The following is an 18,390-nucleotide window of genomic DNA, read 5'->3' as shown; positions in this document are numbered from 1 at the left end:
GTAGACTGCCTCCGGTACATTGTATCTCTAAAATCGATCTCATGGATGCCTTTTGGCAGATTTCTCTCGATGCTACGTCCAAGCCAAAGACAGGATTTACCATACCGAATCGGCCTCTCAATCAATTCACACGCATGCCTTTCGGCATGCACACACATGACACTATGACACTATGTGTCGACTTATGGACCAAGTAATTCGAACGAAGGATCGCGTGTTCGTCTATTTAGATGAACTTCTGGGGATGTCATCTACGTTTGAGGATCACTTAAGCCATTTAATTGCAGTCGCCAAGCGCCTGGAACTCTGGAACATATCGCGGAAACATATCCCGCGATCAAAACGAGGAAATATTGGAATCTTAATAATCTTAGATCACTTTTCGAAATTTACCTTCCTCAAGCCTGTAAAGAATTTCACATCGAAGGTCCTTATTCAGTATCTTAGGGACGATATTTTCTCTTACATAGGAGTGCCGGAAACATTAGTAAGCGACAATGGCACTTAATTTAAAAGCCATGAGTTCGTTTCGTTCCTGACCTCTTATGAGATCACCCAAGTGTTTACTGGAGTCTATTCACCGCAAAGTAATTCGGCCGAGCGAGTCATTCGATCTATTAAGGCGGCCTTGCGTACGTACATCCGATCGAACCAACGGGATTGGGACCAATATATAAGCAGCATAAACTGTTCCCTGCGTAATAGCATACACCAATCTATCGGACCGTCACCCTATATGGTAGCGTATGGCCAACACATGGTCACTAATGGAAAGGATTATAACGTTCTTAGAAACCTCTGCCTGCTGGTGGATAATACGGCATGAGTAAGGCGGCCCAATGAGTTCAACAAAGTAGGCACATGGAAAAGGCTTAAATGCAGAATAAGAAAGTTTATGACCTTCGCAGCCGACTACGACGATTTCAACTAGGACAGCTGGTAATTAAGCGGAAATTTTCGATAAGCAAACTGGCAGATCATTTCAACGCCAAATTAGCTGTTTTAAACTCGAGTCAATAGACTGCCTTTAAATCTGTTGGTGTGAGGGCGGTTTTAAACCATTTTGAAGTATTCAAGATTTATATTTATTATCTAAAGCGATAAATAGCGGAGTTCCAGGTAATTGATATGGCAGCCCTACCACTTTTGTCTAGGATAAGTAATTAACATTTCCAAACGCGAAATCACCCGAAATGCAACTCTGTTGCTGTTTATAGCTCACCGCCTTTATTGTCGGCGTCAGTTCGGTCTCTTGTTATACTGATCTGAAATAAGAAAGACGTATAACGTAGTGCTTGTGCGAATTTAATTTAGCAACTCTGTTGCTGTTAAAAGCTCACCGCCTTTATTGTCGGCGTCAGTTCGGTCTCTTGTTATACTGATCTGAATTAAAAAAGACGTATAACGTAGTGCTTGTGCGAATTTATTTAAAATCGCGTGCTTATCTAAGTCACGTGAAAATCATATCGGACTCCGCCTTCACGTGCGCATCATCCTAAAGGAATCTGCCTACAACGCGCTGATCGGAACACCCCCTGCAATGTGTCTGCGACATGTGATAAACTGAACAAAGCTCTGTTTCGTTTCGAATGATTAAAATTTTTAAATTCAATTAAATTTTGGTAGCACTCGGCTTAAGGTTAAAAGTTGTTTAAGCCGAACATTAGATTAGCTTTAACGTGTACGTATTGTTGGACTTCGAGCCTGTAAAAAGCATTTGTTCATGAAATCACTATTAACGCATAAATCGACCTAACATCGGACGTCATCAGGCCTTCGTGAGATCTTTCGTAAGTACGCATAGCCGCGATTATTATTATGTTTCCTCCAGAAACTCGCGTCCGACAAAATATACGTAGCTTGAGTATTAACGTGAAAATAGTAACTATCGATTAGAATTAAGCGATTGAAATAAATTGTTGTATAGTAGCGATACTTTTAAAGCAACGATTTAAATTTGAAATTCAATGAATAACCCTTTTATCTTATTTTTATTATTACTAAGTTACTAGAGTACATTCAACGATTAATAATTAAATTAAATTAAATATGATTCAGTAAATATAAAGAAGGTCGCTAGAGGGAGGAACGGTTTACAACAAAGGGGAATTTATGAATATTTTTAACATAATTCCAGGAGGGCGGGTAAAGACCGTAAAAAACCACCATCCAATCCTTCCACTGCTAGCTGAGCTACCTTTCTGTCCGTCTGCATCTATAATGCGATTCGAGAGTCAAAACAACCCATCCCAACCCTGAACCTAGCCGGCAAGTTAGTTAGACAGAGAATACTCTCGGACGTAGATAAACAGTCGTGTTTGTTACAATGAGATGTATCTTGTGTAAGAAAAGTTAAATTTTTTCACTTTTATGTTGTCGGCAACGGATTGATCGGCTTGCTCCGAATCTGTTTTAGCTGCCGATCTAAGCAAAATTTGAAGGTTTGCTGTGATCGTCAGGTGGTAGGCAGCCTACCATCAGCGGCTTTCTTGCACTTTGGAGATTCCTCTAATAGCTTGAGGCTATTAAATTGTGAGTCTAGCGCGGAAAGAAGATCATAAGCTCGACGAAAACTATCTCTAGCCACGCCAAAACTACTGATCAGCCCTTTCAAGCCAGCTTTAGCTTAGGTGGTCTTCACTTGTCTGGCCGTTAAAGCCAGCGCACTTAGGTTAGGTTAGGTTTTACCGGCCGTCGGTTATCCGACGCACTTAGTCCATGGTGATACCGTGTTTGTTTTCCCCTTTTGCCCGTCGAGGTTCGTGTTAGCAGTCCCCAGCCAGAGGCGCTGGTGAATTTTTGTATCCGATGGGGATCGACGTCGGACGTGTATATCAGGAATCTGCTTCCTAATGAGCAAGTCTTTTCGCTTGCAGTGCTGAACAGTGGCATAGTAGATGCTCTACCGTTTCTTCCATTTCTTCGTCCCTACAGCTACGGCAGAAATCATTATTCGGGGCATTTAGTCTTCTGGCATGGGTGCCTATTAACCAATGCCCTGTGATGACTCTCATAGCAGTGCTGAGGTTTGCTCTGGTCAATCTTAAAAGTTTTGACGTTCTTTTTGAGCTTATTTTTGGCCATATTTGGCCAAAAAGCGGCAGTTCGATACTGTTTTCGAGTGACTTGAGATTGAGCCAATCGATTTGATAGCTGCTTGGCTGTCACTGAAAATGTTTACATGTGAGCTTTCCGGTTTTAGTGAGTGTTTTAGGGCCTCCTTTATTGCTGCTACTTCAGCTTGGAAGACACTGCAATGATCGGGAAGTCTGAACGAGAGGCGTAGGCCTTGCTGTTCGGAGTAAACTCCTCCTCCTACTCTGTTCTGTAGTTTTGACCCGTCCGTATAGAAGCATATAGCATTCTGGGGGCCAGGTGTTCGTGAGTTCCAATCGTCCCTCTCTGGGATGATTGTGTTGAAAGGTGTTTGTATGTACTCCGTTGGAGTGCAGTAGTCTGTCCTGGAGGGGACTATTTGAATGTGTTTTAGGATACATGAGTGACCCGATTCCACTGTTTGATATTTCTAAGCCTGATTGCCGCTACTGTAGCCTGTTCCATGCCAGCTAGTTCTGGGCTTGGGAGGTTGAGTATGGCATTTAGGGCTTCGTTTGGGGTGGTGCGTGAAGCACTGCTGATGCAGAGTGCCACAGCTTTTTGCATTTTTGCTAGCATTTTTATGCTGGATTTCTTTTTCAGAGCCGGCCACAATACCACGACCCCGTGCAGTAGTATTGGTCTGACGATGGCCGTATATATACAGTTTACTATATAGGGTGTCATCACCCATTTGAGCCCTATTGCTTTCTTGCACGTGAAGAGTGCTATTGAAGCTTTTTTGTATCTGTCTGTAAGATTTAAGTACCAGTTTAGTTTCCTGTCAAGTATTAAGCCAAGGTACCTTGCGCTGCTACTGCAGGAAAGTCTTTGATTGTTGAGGATAGGTGGGACTAAGTCTGGTATATTATCTCAGTGAAGAAAACCAGCTCGGTCTTTGAAGGGTTAATTCCTAATCCGATATTCTTGGTCCAGCTGGACAAAACACATCGAAAAACTCGCTCATGAGATCGCATAGCGTTTGGGGGTATTTGCCTTTGAGGATGATAGCAACGTCCTCCGCATAGGCTATTATCCCCTTTCATGTCGCATAGTATCGAGTTGACTGCTATGTTCCATAGAAGTGGGGAGAGGACGCCTCCTTGCGGAGTGCCTCTTCTGACGTGCCTAGTGAGGGTGACGCGCCTAGTCCCACCAAGTGGCGGTCCACCACAAGGTCTGTCAGGGCTCCGGTCATCGCCCTTGGGATGACGTTGTTAAAAGCTCCTTCTATGTCCAGGAAAGCTACCAGTGCATATTCCTTTTGGGACATTCATTTTTCTATCTTGGAGACGAGAGAGTGTAGTGCTGTCTCTGTCGATTTCCTTTTCTTGTCGGCGTGTTGCGTGTCTGTGATGAGACTTGGATTGAGAGTTGATTTCAGATGCAGGCCGATGATTCTTTCAAGGGTCTTTAGTAGGAAGGATGAAAGTATAATTGGTCTGAAATCCTTGGGGGTCGTGTGTGATGGTTTCCCTGCATTGGAAATGAAGACAATTCGGAACTCTAGCCACAATTGCGGTAGGTGTCCAAGAAGAAGGGACCTTTTAAAAATGTCTAGAAGCCAGTTTATGGATATATTTCCCGCATGTTGGATATGTGCAGGTATGATATTGTCTGGACCTGCAGATTTGTATGGTTTAAAACTGTGTATAGCCCAATGGAGGACCTTTGGGTCTATGCACAGTTCGATACTTGTCAGTGTGGCGTTTGTTTGTTGGGGGGTGAGAGCGTTTTGGCAGTTTCCTAGAAGTATCTCCAGAGATTCCTCACTTGTGCTGGTCCAGGAGCCATCTGCTTTTTTAAGGTAGCCTAGGATTGTGACCGATTTGGATAGGATTTTTCTAAGTCTGCCTGCTTCAGTTGTATTTTCAATTTCTGAGCAGAAGGAATGCCATGAGGATCGCTTTGCTTTCCTGATGGCTTTTTTGTAGTTTGGAAGGGCTCTATTGTAGGCGGTCCACAGGGCCTTCTCATTTTCTGCCTTGGCTCTGTTAAAAAGGGTTCTGCAGTCTATTTGGAGGGGGGACAGTTCTGCTGACCACCAGGGAGGTTTGCTTTTTCTTTTGGGCTTGCTATTGGGGAAGGCCTTTTTTAGTGCATAGTTGCGGGTTTCTGTGAAAACTGAAACTAGTTCGTTAGACTAGGAATTGTTTGGAGGTATGAAGGGGGATCCGTCGAAATTTTTTCCCTTAAATGGTTTTTTTTTTTTTTTTTTTTTACGCGCGAGTCCCACGGCCACACCTTCCACCCAACCGACCGAGGGGCGCTGTATCGTACGGCTCGAATTGCGGAAAGATAGACGCGATATAGAAGACAGTAAAGGACGAGGAAATATATGTATATAGTAGTAAGATCTAAGAATTCGTTAAGTACGTTAGTATTGATCGCTTTAAGATAGGCAGAGAGTCAGAATTAGAGATAATAGGATAGAATCTATTATAGTCAGAACATAATACTCTGTAGGGATCATGCAACTCATAATTAGATATACAATGATTTAAAATTAGAGGTACGTAATTTCTAGTAAATCTGCTCGGAACAGTGTAGTTAAGCCGACTAACCAAGTCGGGACTATCCACTTCACCACGAATAAGGTTAAAAATAAAGGCTGTTCCAAGCATCGTTCTACGGTTAGCTAAGGAGGGTAAGTTAATTAACATTAATCTACTTGAATAAGGAGGTAATCTAAGGTTTGCATCCCAATTAAGGCGCCGTAAGGCAAAAAGTAAGAAGTTCTTTTGAACCGATTCGATGCGGTCCGAGTAAACTTCATATTGTGGACTCCAAGCAGGTGATCCGTACTCGAGGATCGGACGGACTAGAGAAATAAATAAGGTTTTGGTCATGTAAGGATCATCAAATTCCTTTGACCACCGTTTTATAAAACTAAGCACACCTCTGGCCTTATTGACAATAGACGAAATATGGTCTGAAAATTTAAGTTTAGGGTCCAGAAGAACACCAAGATCATCAACATGTATTATTCTGTCCAAAGAGCACCATAAGGTCATAACTTTACACTTAGAGCCATTTAAGTTTAATACGTTATCACGGCACCAGGTTTGAAGGCAATCTTGATCGGATTGTAAGTCCAAATGGCGAGAAATGTCCTTATATTGCAAGCATAATGTTACATCATCAGCGTACATTAGTACACGCCAATGATTTATTATTAAGGGAAGGTCGTTAATAAATAAGGTAAAAAGGAGCGGACCTAGGTGGCTCCCTTGTGGGACGTCGGATGTGACTCGGAAAATACAAGAAAGAGAATTTTTAAAGAGGACCCGTTGCGTCCTGCCATTCAGATAACTTAGAATCCAATTTATGAGATCAACAAGGAAACCAAATAAATCAACTTTTTTTTATTAAAAGTGAATAATTAACAGAGTCGAATGCTTTACTAAAATCCGTTTCATGAACCCATGCTGACATAGTGATATAATTGACCTACAAAGGTGCTGCAAATAAAGGGTGATAACGTTTTCAAAAAGTTTAGGGATAGCAGACAATTTGGAGATTCCTCTGTAATTGCTTGCATCCGATTTGCTCCCTTTTTATGGAGAGGGATCACAAAGGACTCCTTCCATATTTGGGGGAACTGTGTAGATTCCAGAGATAAGTTAAACAGTTTAGTAGAGGCTTGCACAAGGCTTCCGCACAGATTCTAAGGACACATCCAGGAATTCCGTCCGGATAGACAGGCTTAACTCGCTGAAGATCATAAAGCAGTGAGCTTTCGTTTAGTGTGGGACAGAATATTAAATTCGACGTTAATACCGCGTAAGAGTAAGGCCGTTCGGAATGAGGTAACGTACAATATGTGGTTTGAAAAAACTTGGCAAATAGATCGGCTATTGCCTGATCCGATGTTACCGAAGTATTTTCAAAAAATAGCGAGGAAGGGTAACTGGTTGTTTTGCGCTTAGTGTTAACGAAATTATAAAACTGTTTGGAATCCTGTGCGAACTGGAACTTACAGCGGTTTAAATAATTATTTTAACACTGAGCCTTAAGCACGGTAAAATTTAACCGAGCACTTACATATTTAGAAAATATAGATTGAGAACCGGTATTTTTAAATTTTATATAAAGTCTAGATGTGTCAGCTCTTTATTAAACCAGGGAGTTTTGTTAGAGGTAGACGGATAGTACATCGAAACACAAGAGTTGAAAAATATTTTCATAGCAGTATACAAAATATCTATGGCATCGGCCATTATGCTGCAAGAATATAGATCGGACCAATTAAAGCCAGATATAAAAAGATTTAGCCTACGAAAGTTTGCCTTGCGAAAACAATGAATTCGTTTGGTTGACTTATCTGGCCTCTCTTTTATTACGGTACCTGTGTCGATTGTCACCTCGAAAGATGGATGGTATGGATCTTCTGGTAGACTAAGAGGTGCTACTCTAGTCAGAAACACACTTTTAGGACTTGTAACATAGATCCAGTAAGCGACCAAGAGAATTTCGAATATAATTAACTTGCGACAACGATATGTCAAGCAAGCCGTCAATAAAGTCATGCTGTTCTATAGGCAGGAGAATATTCGACTGTTCTTCTGTGGACCACTTAGTGCCTGGTATATTAAAGTCAGCTAGAACAACTAGTTGGTCCCTATCGGACAGTCTGTTTGAAAAGGATTGGATAGCGGACAAATGGTTAATATATTCAGGAAATTCAGAAGACAGCGGAATGTACGAGCACGTAATATAAACATAGCTATCAGAAAATGACAGCTTTACGCATAAGTATTCTAAGTTAAGGAACTCATCAAAAAGTACCTCCTCTGACGTGAGGGTAAACCTAACAGCAATTAGGACTCCCCCTCCCCGCCTGGAGGGACGATCATGCCTGTATACTGTGTACATACCTGGGAAAACTTCGGAGTTAAGTATCTCCGGTTTTCACCAAGTCTCTGTAAACACAATAACATGGGATGCAAAGGAAAGGCTATTAGAATACAAATTAGTTAGCTTACTACACAAACCTCTTACATTTTGATAACAGATAGTGAGACTAGATTTTAGTTTTTTAAAGATAAAGAAGTAGAAGTAGTAGAGGAGGATGGGGCAGTGATCTGGCCACTTGTGGGAAGTTTAATTCCCACGGGCCCTTTTTTTCTAATTTTAATCTTAGCTTCAAACTCTTTCACAATCATACTTTCCGGCCAAAAATCACCAGAACATATGGTTGAGAATTGCTCATTTGGAACAGTTATCTTGAAAGATGAGATGTCCCTAGCATAAAAAAAGTTAAATTTTTCCACTTTTATGTTGTCGGCTTTTGTTTTGTCTTGTATAGCCGAGAAACAAAAATTTTTTTCTTTAGTGGAACCACCGAGAGGGGTTTTGGCACTGCCAGCTTCATGCACTGGGCTTCATCCATTCAGCCGAAGGAGCCGTTTTCGATATCTCCTGGCAGCGTATGATTTGACCAGCAGATCGTTTCTCTGCGTAGGTGTGTTTGCCTTTATCGGTTGCCACTGAGTGCTTGCCGTCCTTGGCTACGCCTCAAAGGGGCATCATGGCACTAGCGCCTAGAGATGTTCCCATGGCGATGGCTTTGGGCGGCTTGCACTCAGTCGCCTCAGATTTGAGGCTTGGTTCACCCGAACCCGATCCTGCGGTGGAGGCCAGGCAGGTGGGCTTACTCGGCCACTTCACTACCTTGAGGGTTTTTCGGCCAGATACAGTCGTCACTGCCGATTGAGTAGGTTTTTTGGGAGATCCTGACTTCTTTTTATTTTTGTAGGCATCATGTGGTTCCCATGAGTTGCGGAGAAAAGGAGGGTCCACCCGGGCGGAGATCCGCGACGCCCGGGTAAGGCTTCTTAGAACGGGGGGTTGCCAGGTACGCTGAGCTGTCCGTTTGAGACTGAGCTATTTTGTGACCCGGGGCCTCAGCCAGGCTGACTCTCGGCCCGGGACGCCCGACTACCCGACTAGTTGCCAGCATCCTCTGGCAGGGACATAACCTTTCCAGGGGACCTGTTTCCAGCCGCCCTCGCGTGGAGAGTATAGTCGCACTTCCGGGTGTATGGACAATTACGGCGCGTTCTTCTAGCAAGCTTGAAACTACACGTTATTCCCCTTGTTCATCACCCGACTGACAGCCAGCCTGCGCACTAAGTGTGCACCATTCTATCAAATAGCCAACAGGTCATTTTCGAACGCTCAGACTTTATTACCTGATAGCATTTATTTTGCAAGCAGACAACATTGGTTTCCATATTTAATTAGGTTTTGACCACTGTACCAAAATACAAAATCAAAAATATACCGCAAGAGAGCAGTGTGCACTTTAGGATTTTGTGTGGAAGAGCGGGAGAGCGGGTACACCGTGCAGTTTAGTACAAAAACAACACCAAACAGCACTACGGACAACGCACGAAGGAGAGAGTAAACAAAACGCAAAGACAGAAAGAGAACAGATTGAATAAGTTTATTAAAAAAATGCACAAATCACAAAAGATTCACTTGCGAAGCGAACGGAACATTAACTAGTACTGATTAAGCAATTGAATTATTCAAGAATATATTAATATCCACCGCTGGATTTGACAAAATTTGGCAAAATAAATTCGGAGCGCAGAAAAAAAACACGACCGTTTGCTTTGAAGCTAGAAGACGACACTTTAGCGCAGACAAAGTGTCCTAATGTCGGTGCTTCTAGGTCCTTTTAGTATTATTGTCCAGCTATCGATCTAAAGTCTTGTGTGGCAAGAAGATGTGGTAAAAATTTAACAATCCGATAAAAGCTTGTAATCGTTTTTTATCTTTTGATGTGGGAGCTTGTTGAATTGCTTTAATAATGCGTCTAATCTATATCGCAGATTTTCCCATGATCATGATATTATTGAAATATGGCAATACGTTAGGTATTACTAGCAGGATGTTCTTTGAAAAATTCCTGGTGCCGACGCAATTAGTTCTGCCGTTGGCACACCGCGCCGCTTGTCGTCCGCACTAGAGTCAACTGTCAACCGCGTAGCTGTCATCAATGTCCGCTAGGTGTCAACGTCGCGTCGCCGCTCTTCCGATGCTTGGTTGTTGGCAATGCCGGTCGTCACATCCTTCCTTTATTAACGAGTTTTAGATTTAACGGCGTCAGGGCTGGATGGATCCCGACGTTTTCTACTGTGAACTGGAGTGCCGTGTCCTGTGGAGTAGGTGATGATCATGATGGGCATGTGGCTGGATACTGTTGAAACCTTTTTGAGATGTGAAGCAATTTTTAATACAGTAAATTCCGTCTAGTCGATGTTTGATGTAAGTTTGTTCGGGAGCACTACGTTTTTCAAAAATACTTTGTCGCACATTTCGATATCTATTTCCTTTGCCCCTCTTCTTTTGTAGGCTGCCTGCTTTCTCTTACATTTTTTAATTATGTCTTTATCTCTTTCCCCAGAGTCCAAGGTTTGCTGGCAGAGCTTTGTGGGCGCTGTCCCAGTTGTTCCATGTGGGGTTATATTGTACATCAGGACAAACCTTTGGATTTCCTCTTGGTAGTTTTTCCCATTAGCGTATGCTATTTTTATGCGTTTTACAAGGGCTCTGTTCATGTTTTTAACTTCCCCGTTTGCTTGCGGCAAATACGGAGGGGTTCTAACTGGTTCAATGCCGCACGCCTTTCAGTAGTTACAGAACTCCTCGCGTCCATTATCCGTTCGTAGGTACTCAGGATATCCCAGTCTACAAAAGATCTCTTTCATTGCCAGGGTCGTGAACGATATGGTTTTAAGAAGCTTATGCTTTATATATCGTGAGAAATAGTCTATAAAGCCTAGGACATATTCATTGTTGGGTAAAGGACCTAGAAAATCTGATGCTACCCATATCTACGGGCAGGTGGGGAATGGATTTCTATCCATTGCAGCTCGCCGGATGTCTTGCGATACCAGGCAGCAATCTATACTGTATAATTATCAATTGCTTATCTGCTTTAAATTGCAATACAACGGCACCGAGGGCGACCGGGCCCTAAAGAATAACAGATTCTTAAGGTTGTTAAAGGCATTCCTCTCGGCTCCGCCCCAAGTGATTTTGTTTTTGGTTTTCCAGCATCCTTAGAGGATCTCTATAAAATGCCAGGTCCGGGATGAACTTCCTGACGTATGTTACCAGACCAAGAAAAATCCGTGTTTCCTGTTTTTTCTTTGGGTCTCTGAAAAATCGCGTATCGTCCATTTTCTCGGGATCGACTTCTATTCCATTGTCGGAAAAGATGTATCCAAGGAATTTTAGTTTGCTTGTCTTCCAGATACACTTCTCTCTATTCAGTAGAACATTATTTTCCTGGAAGATCTTGCACACTTCTTTTACGTCGCTTGGTGATTAGCATCATTGAGTTCTAGGCGTGCGAAGATTTTAGCCTCCTTGATTCTGGTCATGGTAGAGTCGAAGGTTGGCAATGGATAGTTTTCCCGTAGAATTGCTTCGTTTGTCAGTCGCATGTCGACGCATAAGTGGATGTCCCCGTTCTGCTTAAACGCAAGGACAATAAGAGATATTCAAGCACTTGGGTCCGTCAAAGGTTCAATTATGTCTAGGGGTTTCTCTGAGTTTTTCCTCGAGAGCTGCAGGAACTCGAAATTGCTGACCAGCGAAATTGCTGACCAGAATGTCTGGTTCGATATCATGCGCTCTCCAAGGGTCGACAGGTCCACTATGTCCTCCATGAAACCGTCCCTGTCGTGGTCAAATCGCTGGCAATAATATGCCTAGCGGACTCCTCTACGCAGCATTCTGGGCGGTTGCGGTGATCGTCTTGGCCAATCCTGATCAGCTAGCTCGTGAAACATCCATGCATGCTTAGGATCTGGGTAAGCCAAAAATTGACTTCGCCATGCCGTCTTATCACATCCACGATAGTGGTAAAGGTCCAGCGCCCCTCGTCGACTGCTGCCACCGTCTTTGCCGGCATACAGCATGTGCGTCGATTCCAGGCCCCTTATGTAAAACCTCTTCTCTGAAGCTTCGGCCCATATCGCGGCTGCGCACAAACCGGTTGCCCTGCAGACAGACTGAAGGAGTAGTCTACGTCCCTGCCTTGGGTCCCTGCAGTTAACCATTATTCACGCTAGAGCCAGATGTTCTTTGAACGACGGTCTAGTGTCTAGCAAGACCCCTAGGTATCTAATCGTTTGTGCCGACGTGACCGTGGTGCCTCCGACTTGAATGCTGGCTGACTCTTTCTGTTTGCGGCTAGATATAAGCACGACCTTCCTTTTGTGGTGTGCAATGGCCGACCGATGAGAGTTACTCCACTATGGTACACTTAGATAGCAAGGGTCTAAGTTTCTCGAACAGTTCCTGCCACAATTACCACGGCAATATCGTCTGCCTGCCAGTCACCTTCGTTCTTCCTGGTAGTGGCATTTCGCCGAGTTGATAGCATTTCCGATGTCCAGGGTCATCACAAAGCAGTACTCCTTGCTGCCTCCTTACCTTCAATTGCCGAGGCGATCTCCTTAATAGTTGCTATTGCCTCCACAGTCGATCTCCCTTTCCTAAAGCCAAACTGCATTGGCGAGCGGTGATGGCTTCGTGCAGTCTGAGGCTGATACAGCTCTCGAAAGCCTTGCCCTTCCTTGCTCTTCCTACGCTCCGGAAAGAAGCCTTCCGTGAGGCTCTGGTTAAAGACGTTAGCGAACTCATACCTAGCTTGACCGCGATGTCTGGGATTCCATCTGGCCCTAACGCTTGTCCCGATGACATGTCATTGGCGACCTTACGAATTTCATCCGGTAGGAACGCTAATTGCGATGAGTCAATTGGAGCTGCGTGCGCAAATTGCGGAGCCGAGGGCACTTGTGGGAACTGGTGCTCCACGATCGACGTCATTTGGGCGACGTCACCGGTTTTTAGTGGTTTCGCTTGACTTATCTTTTTATTACTATTGTATAAGCTGATCTTGCTCGACTGAATCGCTAAGCTCCAGGAAACATCTTCTCTTTGACTGATAATGAGTCTTTTTAAGGTTCTTTAATTTCCATCTCTGTGTTAAGTGCCTTTTCGCTTGTGGGGCGCTGAATGGTGTTCTGCTGGTGATGTCGCAGATTATCGCCTTGTGGTCAATAGCCGTGTATACGTCGCTGAGGGGCCATTGTGCGCGCTGGAATAGCGAGCCACTGCAAAAGGTAAGGTCTACTGCCGACCCTGCTCCAGCTCTGCACCGATCCCTTGTTTAGGAGAGCTACGTACAGCGACACGAAGACTTCCTGGATGGGTTGTCCTCTTGCATTCGTGTGGACTGAGCCCCACTCTTCTGTCCAGGCGATGACCACGTTCCGCTCTCCTCTTGCGACGTTTGCTAGATCATCTATGACTGAGGAAAATCCCTGTGGGGAATGGCTGGTGGTAACAACAGCTGCACAGGTCCACAGGTGTATTGTCCAGTGTGTAGTCTATCCCGGGGTTTTTTTTTTGTTTGGCTCGCTAACGTCAGGTGATGCGCCGTTTCGCATAATTTGAGATTAATGTGGATAATCTTTAATTTTCTCGGTGGCTTAGCTCAAAGGACAACTGCTGCTGCCCGCAATGTGATTGGCGTCAGCTCTCCTGGCACTAGTGCATGAGGAGCATTTGGCCTCTTGAGTGCAGCTAGCAACAATGTGCACGGTTTGCCCGCACTTGATATAGAAGCCGCTGCGATTTTCAGGGCTCTTGCATTGCGCCGCAATGTGGCCGAGCTCTAGGCACTTAAAACACCTAGGGGTGGACTCGCCCTCTTTAACTCCACAGATTTTCCATCCCACTTTCAGCTTTCCCTTGGCAAGGTCCGCTTGCGCCTCGCTGCACGGCAGGTCTACTATAGCCGTTGGGTATCCCTAAAAGAGGGTCGATGGCTTTTCAGCTTTATTATTGCTATCCTCAACTTTGAACTGGTCTACCAACGCCTTTGATAGGTCCTCTGTAGCGACTAGTGGGTCCAAGTCGCTGATCGAAAGAAATTCCATCCTCGAGTCCTTTGTCAATACTCGCACAGATGCGACTCTATCTAGCACCGCCTCCAGATCGCTCTTCATCAGCGATGCGCTTTGGTCTTCGTCCCTGTGCAGCGGACCTTGTGCACGTTCTTCCCCAGCTCCTGCAGTTTTTCGTCGCTTCCTGGTGACCAAAGCCAAGACCTCACTGTAGGTGTTTCTCTTCGCCTCGAATATCACTGAGTCGGGTCTCCGCGACAGGCAAATCTTTTTCCCCATCTCCGCCTTCGTCCACGTGTCTGGCTTACCACGGCTCGGGACTCCAGCTGGCTGTGCCGTGATTTGCTCCACTGTCTTCGCCTGCCGTTTTGAAGGGCTCGCTCTCTTCTCCCTCGTCTTCTTCCACTGTGATGGTCTGCTGTGTCTGCTTGAGTGTGCTCCTTCTGGTCCGTTTGCGTCGAAACTGCCCCTTTTTGGGCTGGGGGTGCTCTGCTGACACTTGTCTACGGGTTTTAATTTTTTTTTCACTGTTGCACTGTTCGTCCTCCATGTCCATATGCCTGCTGGCGTCTTCTGGGAGGGCCTTCAAATTAGCGAACATTGCTTTTATCTGCACGTTTATGTAACTTACCTGCTTAACGTTGGTCACGGTTATGAGCTGGTCCAGGACCAGTCCAATTTCCGAAAACTTATCGGCACAATGGAGCTGCCTGTCCGCCTTCGTTCTCTCTGTAGGTGTTTTGCAGCTCGAGCCGGAGGGGCTGCTTGGGGTCCCCTCCCGTCTCAGCAAGGTTTGATCCGCCAATCTGTGGTGGCGCAGAAGTCCTTAACAGGAAAGGTGAAATCAGGATTTTCCTGTAACTTTGAAAAGCTCTTGGCGCAGACCACGTAGCCGCCCACTATGGGTCAGAAGCTCCGTGGATTTTAGTGTGTGGATATGAAGGGCGGGAAGGGTTTCATTGGTTGGAGTTATAACGCTCCTGCTAGGTCGCTAGAGCCCCGTTTTCGGGTGGCTGTTGGTCCGCTCCTTGACCTTTCAAAATAAAATTTCAACTTTGAATAGAGTTTTAAAAAATTGATTTATTAAAATTAATCAAAGTTACTTATGGCATGTTTTTTGTCAATTTGTGGCATAAATGAAAAATACATTAAATAAAAAGCTGGATAATACCCGGCATGGACGGAAGGCAAGGCCCGCTAAACATCAAATGCGATCTACCGCTAAAACGACTCTAGCCTTCTGACGAATATGATAATGATTTATTATTCACCGTTGAAATAGATACTAAAGAACATATTGGGTAGAAAAAACAAGAGAGAATGCTATAGTCGAGTTCCCCGACTATCTGATACCCGTTACTCAGCTAGTGGATGTGCGAAGAAGAAATTTCAACACTGACAGTTTTTTGGCGGTTTGTGGGCGTTACTCGTAGAGTAAAAGGGTATACTAGATATATATATTCTTGATCAGGACCAATAGCCGAGTCGATATGACCATGTCCGTCTGTCCGTCTGTCTGTCCGTCCGTATGAACGCTGTGATCTCAGGAACTACAAAAGCTAGAAAGTTGAGATTAAGCATACAGACTCCAGGGACATAGACGCAGCGCAAGTTTGTCGATTCATGTTGCCACGCCCACTCTAACGCCCACAAACCGCCCAAAACTGCCATGCCCACACTTTTGAAAAATGTTTTGATATTTTTTAATTATACCCGTTACTCGTAGAGTAAAAGGGTATACTAGATTCGTTGAAAAGTATGTAACAGGCAGAAGGAAGCGTTTCCGACCATATAAAGTATATATATTCTTGATCAGGATCAATAGCCGAGTCGATTTGGCCATGTCCGTCTGTCCGTCCGTCTGTCCGTCTGTCTGTCCGTATGAACGTATGAACGTCGAGATCTCAGGAACTACAAGAGCTAGAAAGTTGAGACTAGGCATACAGACTCCAGGGACATAGACGCAGCGCAAGTTTGTCGAATCATGCTGCCACGCCCACTCTAACGCCCACAAACCGCCTAAAACTGCGACGCCCACACTTTTGAAAAATGTTTTAATATTTTTTCATTTTTGTATTGGTCTTGTAAATTTCTATCGATTTGCAAAAAAACTTTTTGCCACGCCCACTCTAACGCCCACAAACCGCCAAAAACTGTCAGAGTTGAAGACACTCCTTCGCACTTCCGCTAGCTGAGTAACGGGTATCAGATAGTCGGGGAACTCGACTATAGCATTCTCTCTTGTTTTATTTTGTGTTTGTGTATATCTTTTTATTGAAGGTATATGTATGTATAACTCCATCCCTATATATATATATATATAGTAACACCCAGGATTCAACGCGTCGAGATCTCATCGCTCCGGATTAAAGTGGGGTAAGTTTGACGGAACCCTGTTCCCGAGTTTTCTCTATATTCATATATATACATATAGTCTCGTGCTCATTTAATTTCTACACCATTAGTAAATATAAGTATATTTGTGTCAGGATTAAAGAAAAATATTTTATTGTTAGCCTCTTCCAGGCAATTTATTTCATTAATATAAGTTAAATATTTTGTGTTCGATATTGTTTTAAATAAAAATTACTTCACAGCGGCGAGTATCCGCCTTGTTTTTGTTATGCAAAAACCAGAGCCCTCAGAGCGACGTTTGTAGTCGTGAATAGATAACAATTTTTGTTAACGTGCGCACCATTGTTTGGTGATGAATTCAATACTCCTCGCTAAAAACACTTATAGCATACTTATCATAATTTTTGTATGCGAGCTTATTAATTATATTTTTTGTATTACATGGCTCTAGCCAACAATTACTCAATAAAATTATGCTATTTTGTAACTACAACAAAATGAGTAGGTAAACATTTCCAGAAGTGGAGCTGACGCGAGAACTGGAGTAGGTCAAGAACGATGACATATTGTTTGACGGACAACCTTGACAAAAGGGTATCGTATTGCGCGGCCCGCTACGATCCATCAGGCATGCGGACGCATGAAGGGGAGGGAACGTAGCCGAAACATTGCTTTGCTCGTTTTACGATCAAGCTACAGCTTGTGGGGCAGTGAGGACTGCTGACTGACGAACGGTACGGACTTTTTCAGGCACTACTAACATTTATTCTTGTTATGTTGGAGAGGTGAGGGCTTACCAAGATCCCACGACCCAAAATCGACGAGCTTACGGATGCCCCTCCCTCGGCCTGAGTCCTTACCCAAGACACAGGCACGAATACCCAGACGTAACAATTCTTCTGCTACTTCGTCAACCACGCAAGTACAAAAGCATACTGCATGTGCAGTATCTTTTTATGTTGCCCATAAAGATTATCCTAATCTTAACGTGGACCTACGAAGGTAAATAGAACAACATTTTTATAATTAATTATAATTATAATTATAATAATTTTTAACTTACATATTTAAATTTTATAATTTTATGGGCGTTGATTGTATACAAACATTTCGTAAAACTCTTAAAGAATAAACTTCAACTCTGTATTACAAATATTGGGATGACTCATTTGATGAACAGCTTCAAAATGGAAATGCAAAATCAAGAATATATAATAAACTTTTTTGGTGATAGATTTAATACGTTACCGTTAAGTGGTTTGTATCTTGGGGGAATGTTATTTATGAGGCTTTTGGAGAGTGAAGCTTTCCAAAAGATCGGCTTTAGCTTTTTTATATGAAGAGTAAATATGTCGTATCAAGAAATGAATATGTCACTCCCCCACCTTTTAGATATTAGCTTGTCCCCAAGCGATTATTTCTGGATATAGCGATTATGGTACTGGATTTGCAATTTCAGCTATTTCTGTTTTTGTTTCTTTTTCGATATTTTTGTTAGTGGTTTTAGTTGGTTTTAGGTAAGAGATAATAATTTTGAGTGGCGCTGTTTTACATTTCATATAAAAGTAAAATATGTAAATTAAAACTAAAACAGATATGAAGATTATTATTAGTATGTTTTTGTAAATTGTGTTACTCTTATTGCTTAACAAAATCATTTCTTTAATTTCTATGTGTGACATTGGTTCGATTTTTGTTACATTGTGTTCAGTAAATATTACATTTGTGTATTGTTGGATACTATTAGATTTTGTAATTTGTTTTAATTCTGCTGTGCAGTTGGATATTTTTATAATTTTATTATTTTCAATATAAATCTCTTGACCGTTACAATTGTGATAAAGTTTTTCTCTGGTCATATTCCAGGTTATAAGTATATTTGGTTTAATGTGTTGAATATAGGATTGTTTACGATATTTTTGAAAAGTACAAGTTGGTGTTTCGTGTTTTATTATGTTAGCTATGCAATGGTCTTTGACAATATTCTTTGTTAGTGTATTTAGAACAT

At 43.1% G+C, this 18,390-nt stretch overlaps 1 protein-coding gene across 1 annotated transcript; it reads right to left on the bottom strand.

Annotated features, from left to right (window-relative positions):
* Nucleotides 1-13,610: 13,610 nt before the first annotated feature.
* On the bottom strand, nt 13,611-14,306 carry LOC122319577. The gene is made up of 2 exons (XM_043207033.1): nt 13,995-14,306; nt 13,611-13,931 (listed from the first exon to the last, which is right to left on the bottom strand). Exons 1-2 carry the CDS (start codon nt 14,304-14,306, stop codon nt 13,611-13,613), a joined length of 633 nt encoding a protein of 210 aa, XP_043062968.1.
* Nucleotides 14,307-18,390: the final 4,084 nt, after the last annotated feature.

This window comes from Drosophila yakuba, chromosome 3L, assembly GCF_016746365.2.
Source record: "Drosophila yakuba strain Tai18E2 chromosome 3L, Prin_Dyak_Tai18E2_2.1, whole genome shotgun sequence".
NCBI classification, from domain to species: domain Eukaryota; kingdom Metazoa; phylum Arthropoda; class Insecta; order Diptera; family Drosophilidae; genus Drosophila; species Drosophila yakuba.
Note: the sequence above shows the minus strand (reverse complement) of the source record. Positions and strands in the feature narration are given on the sequence as shown.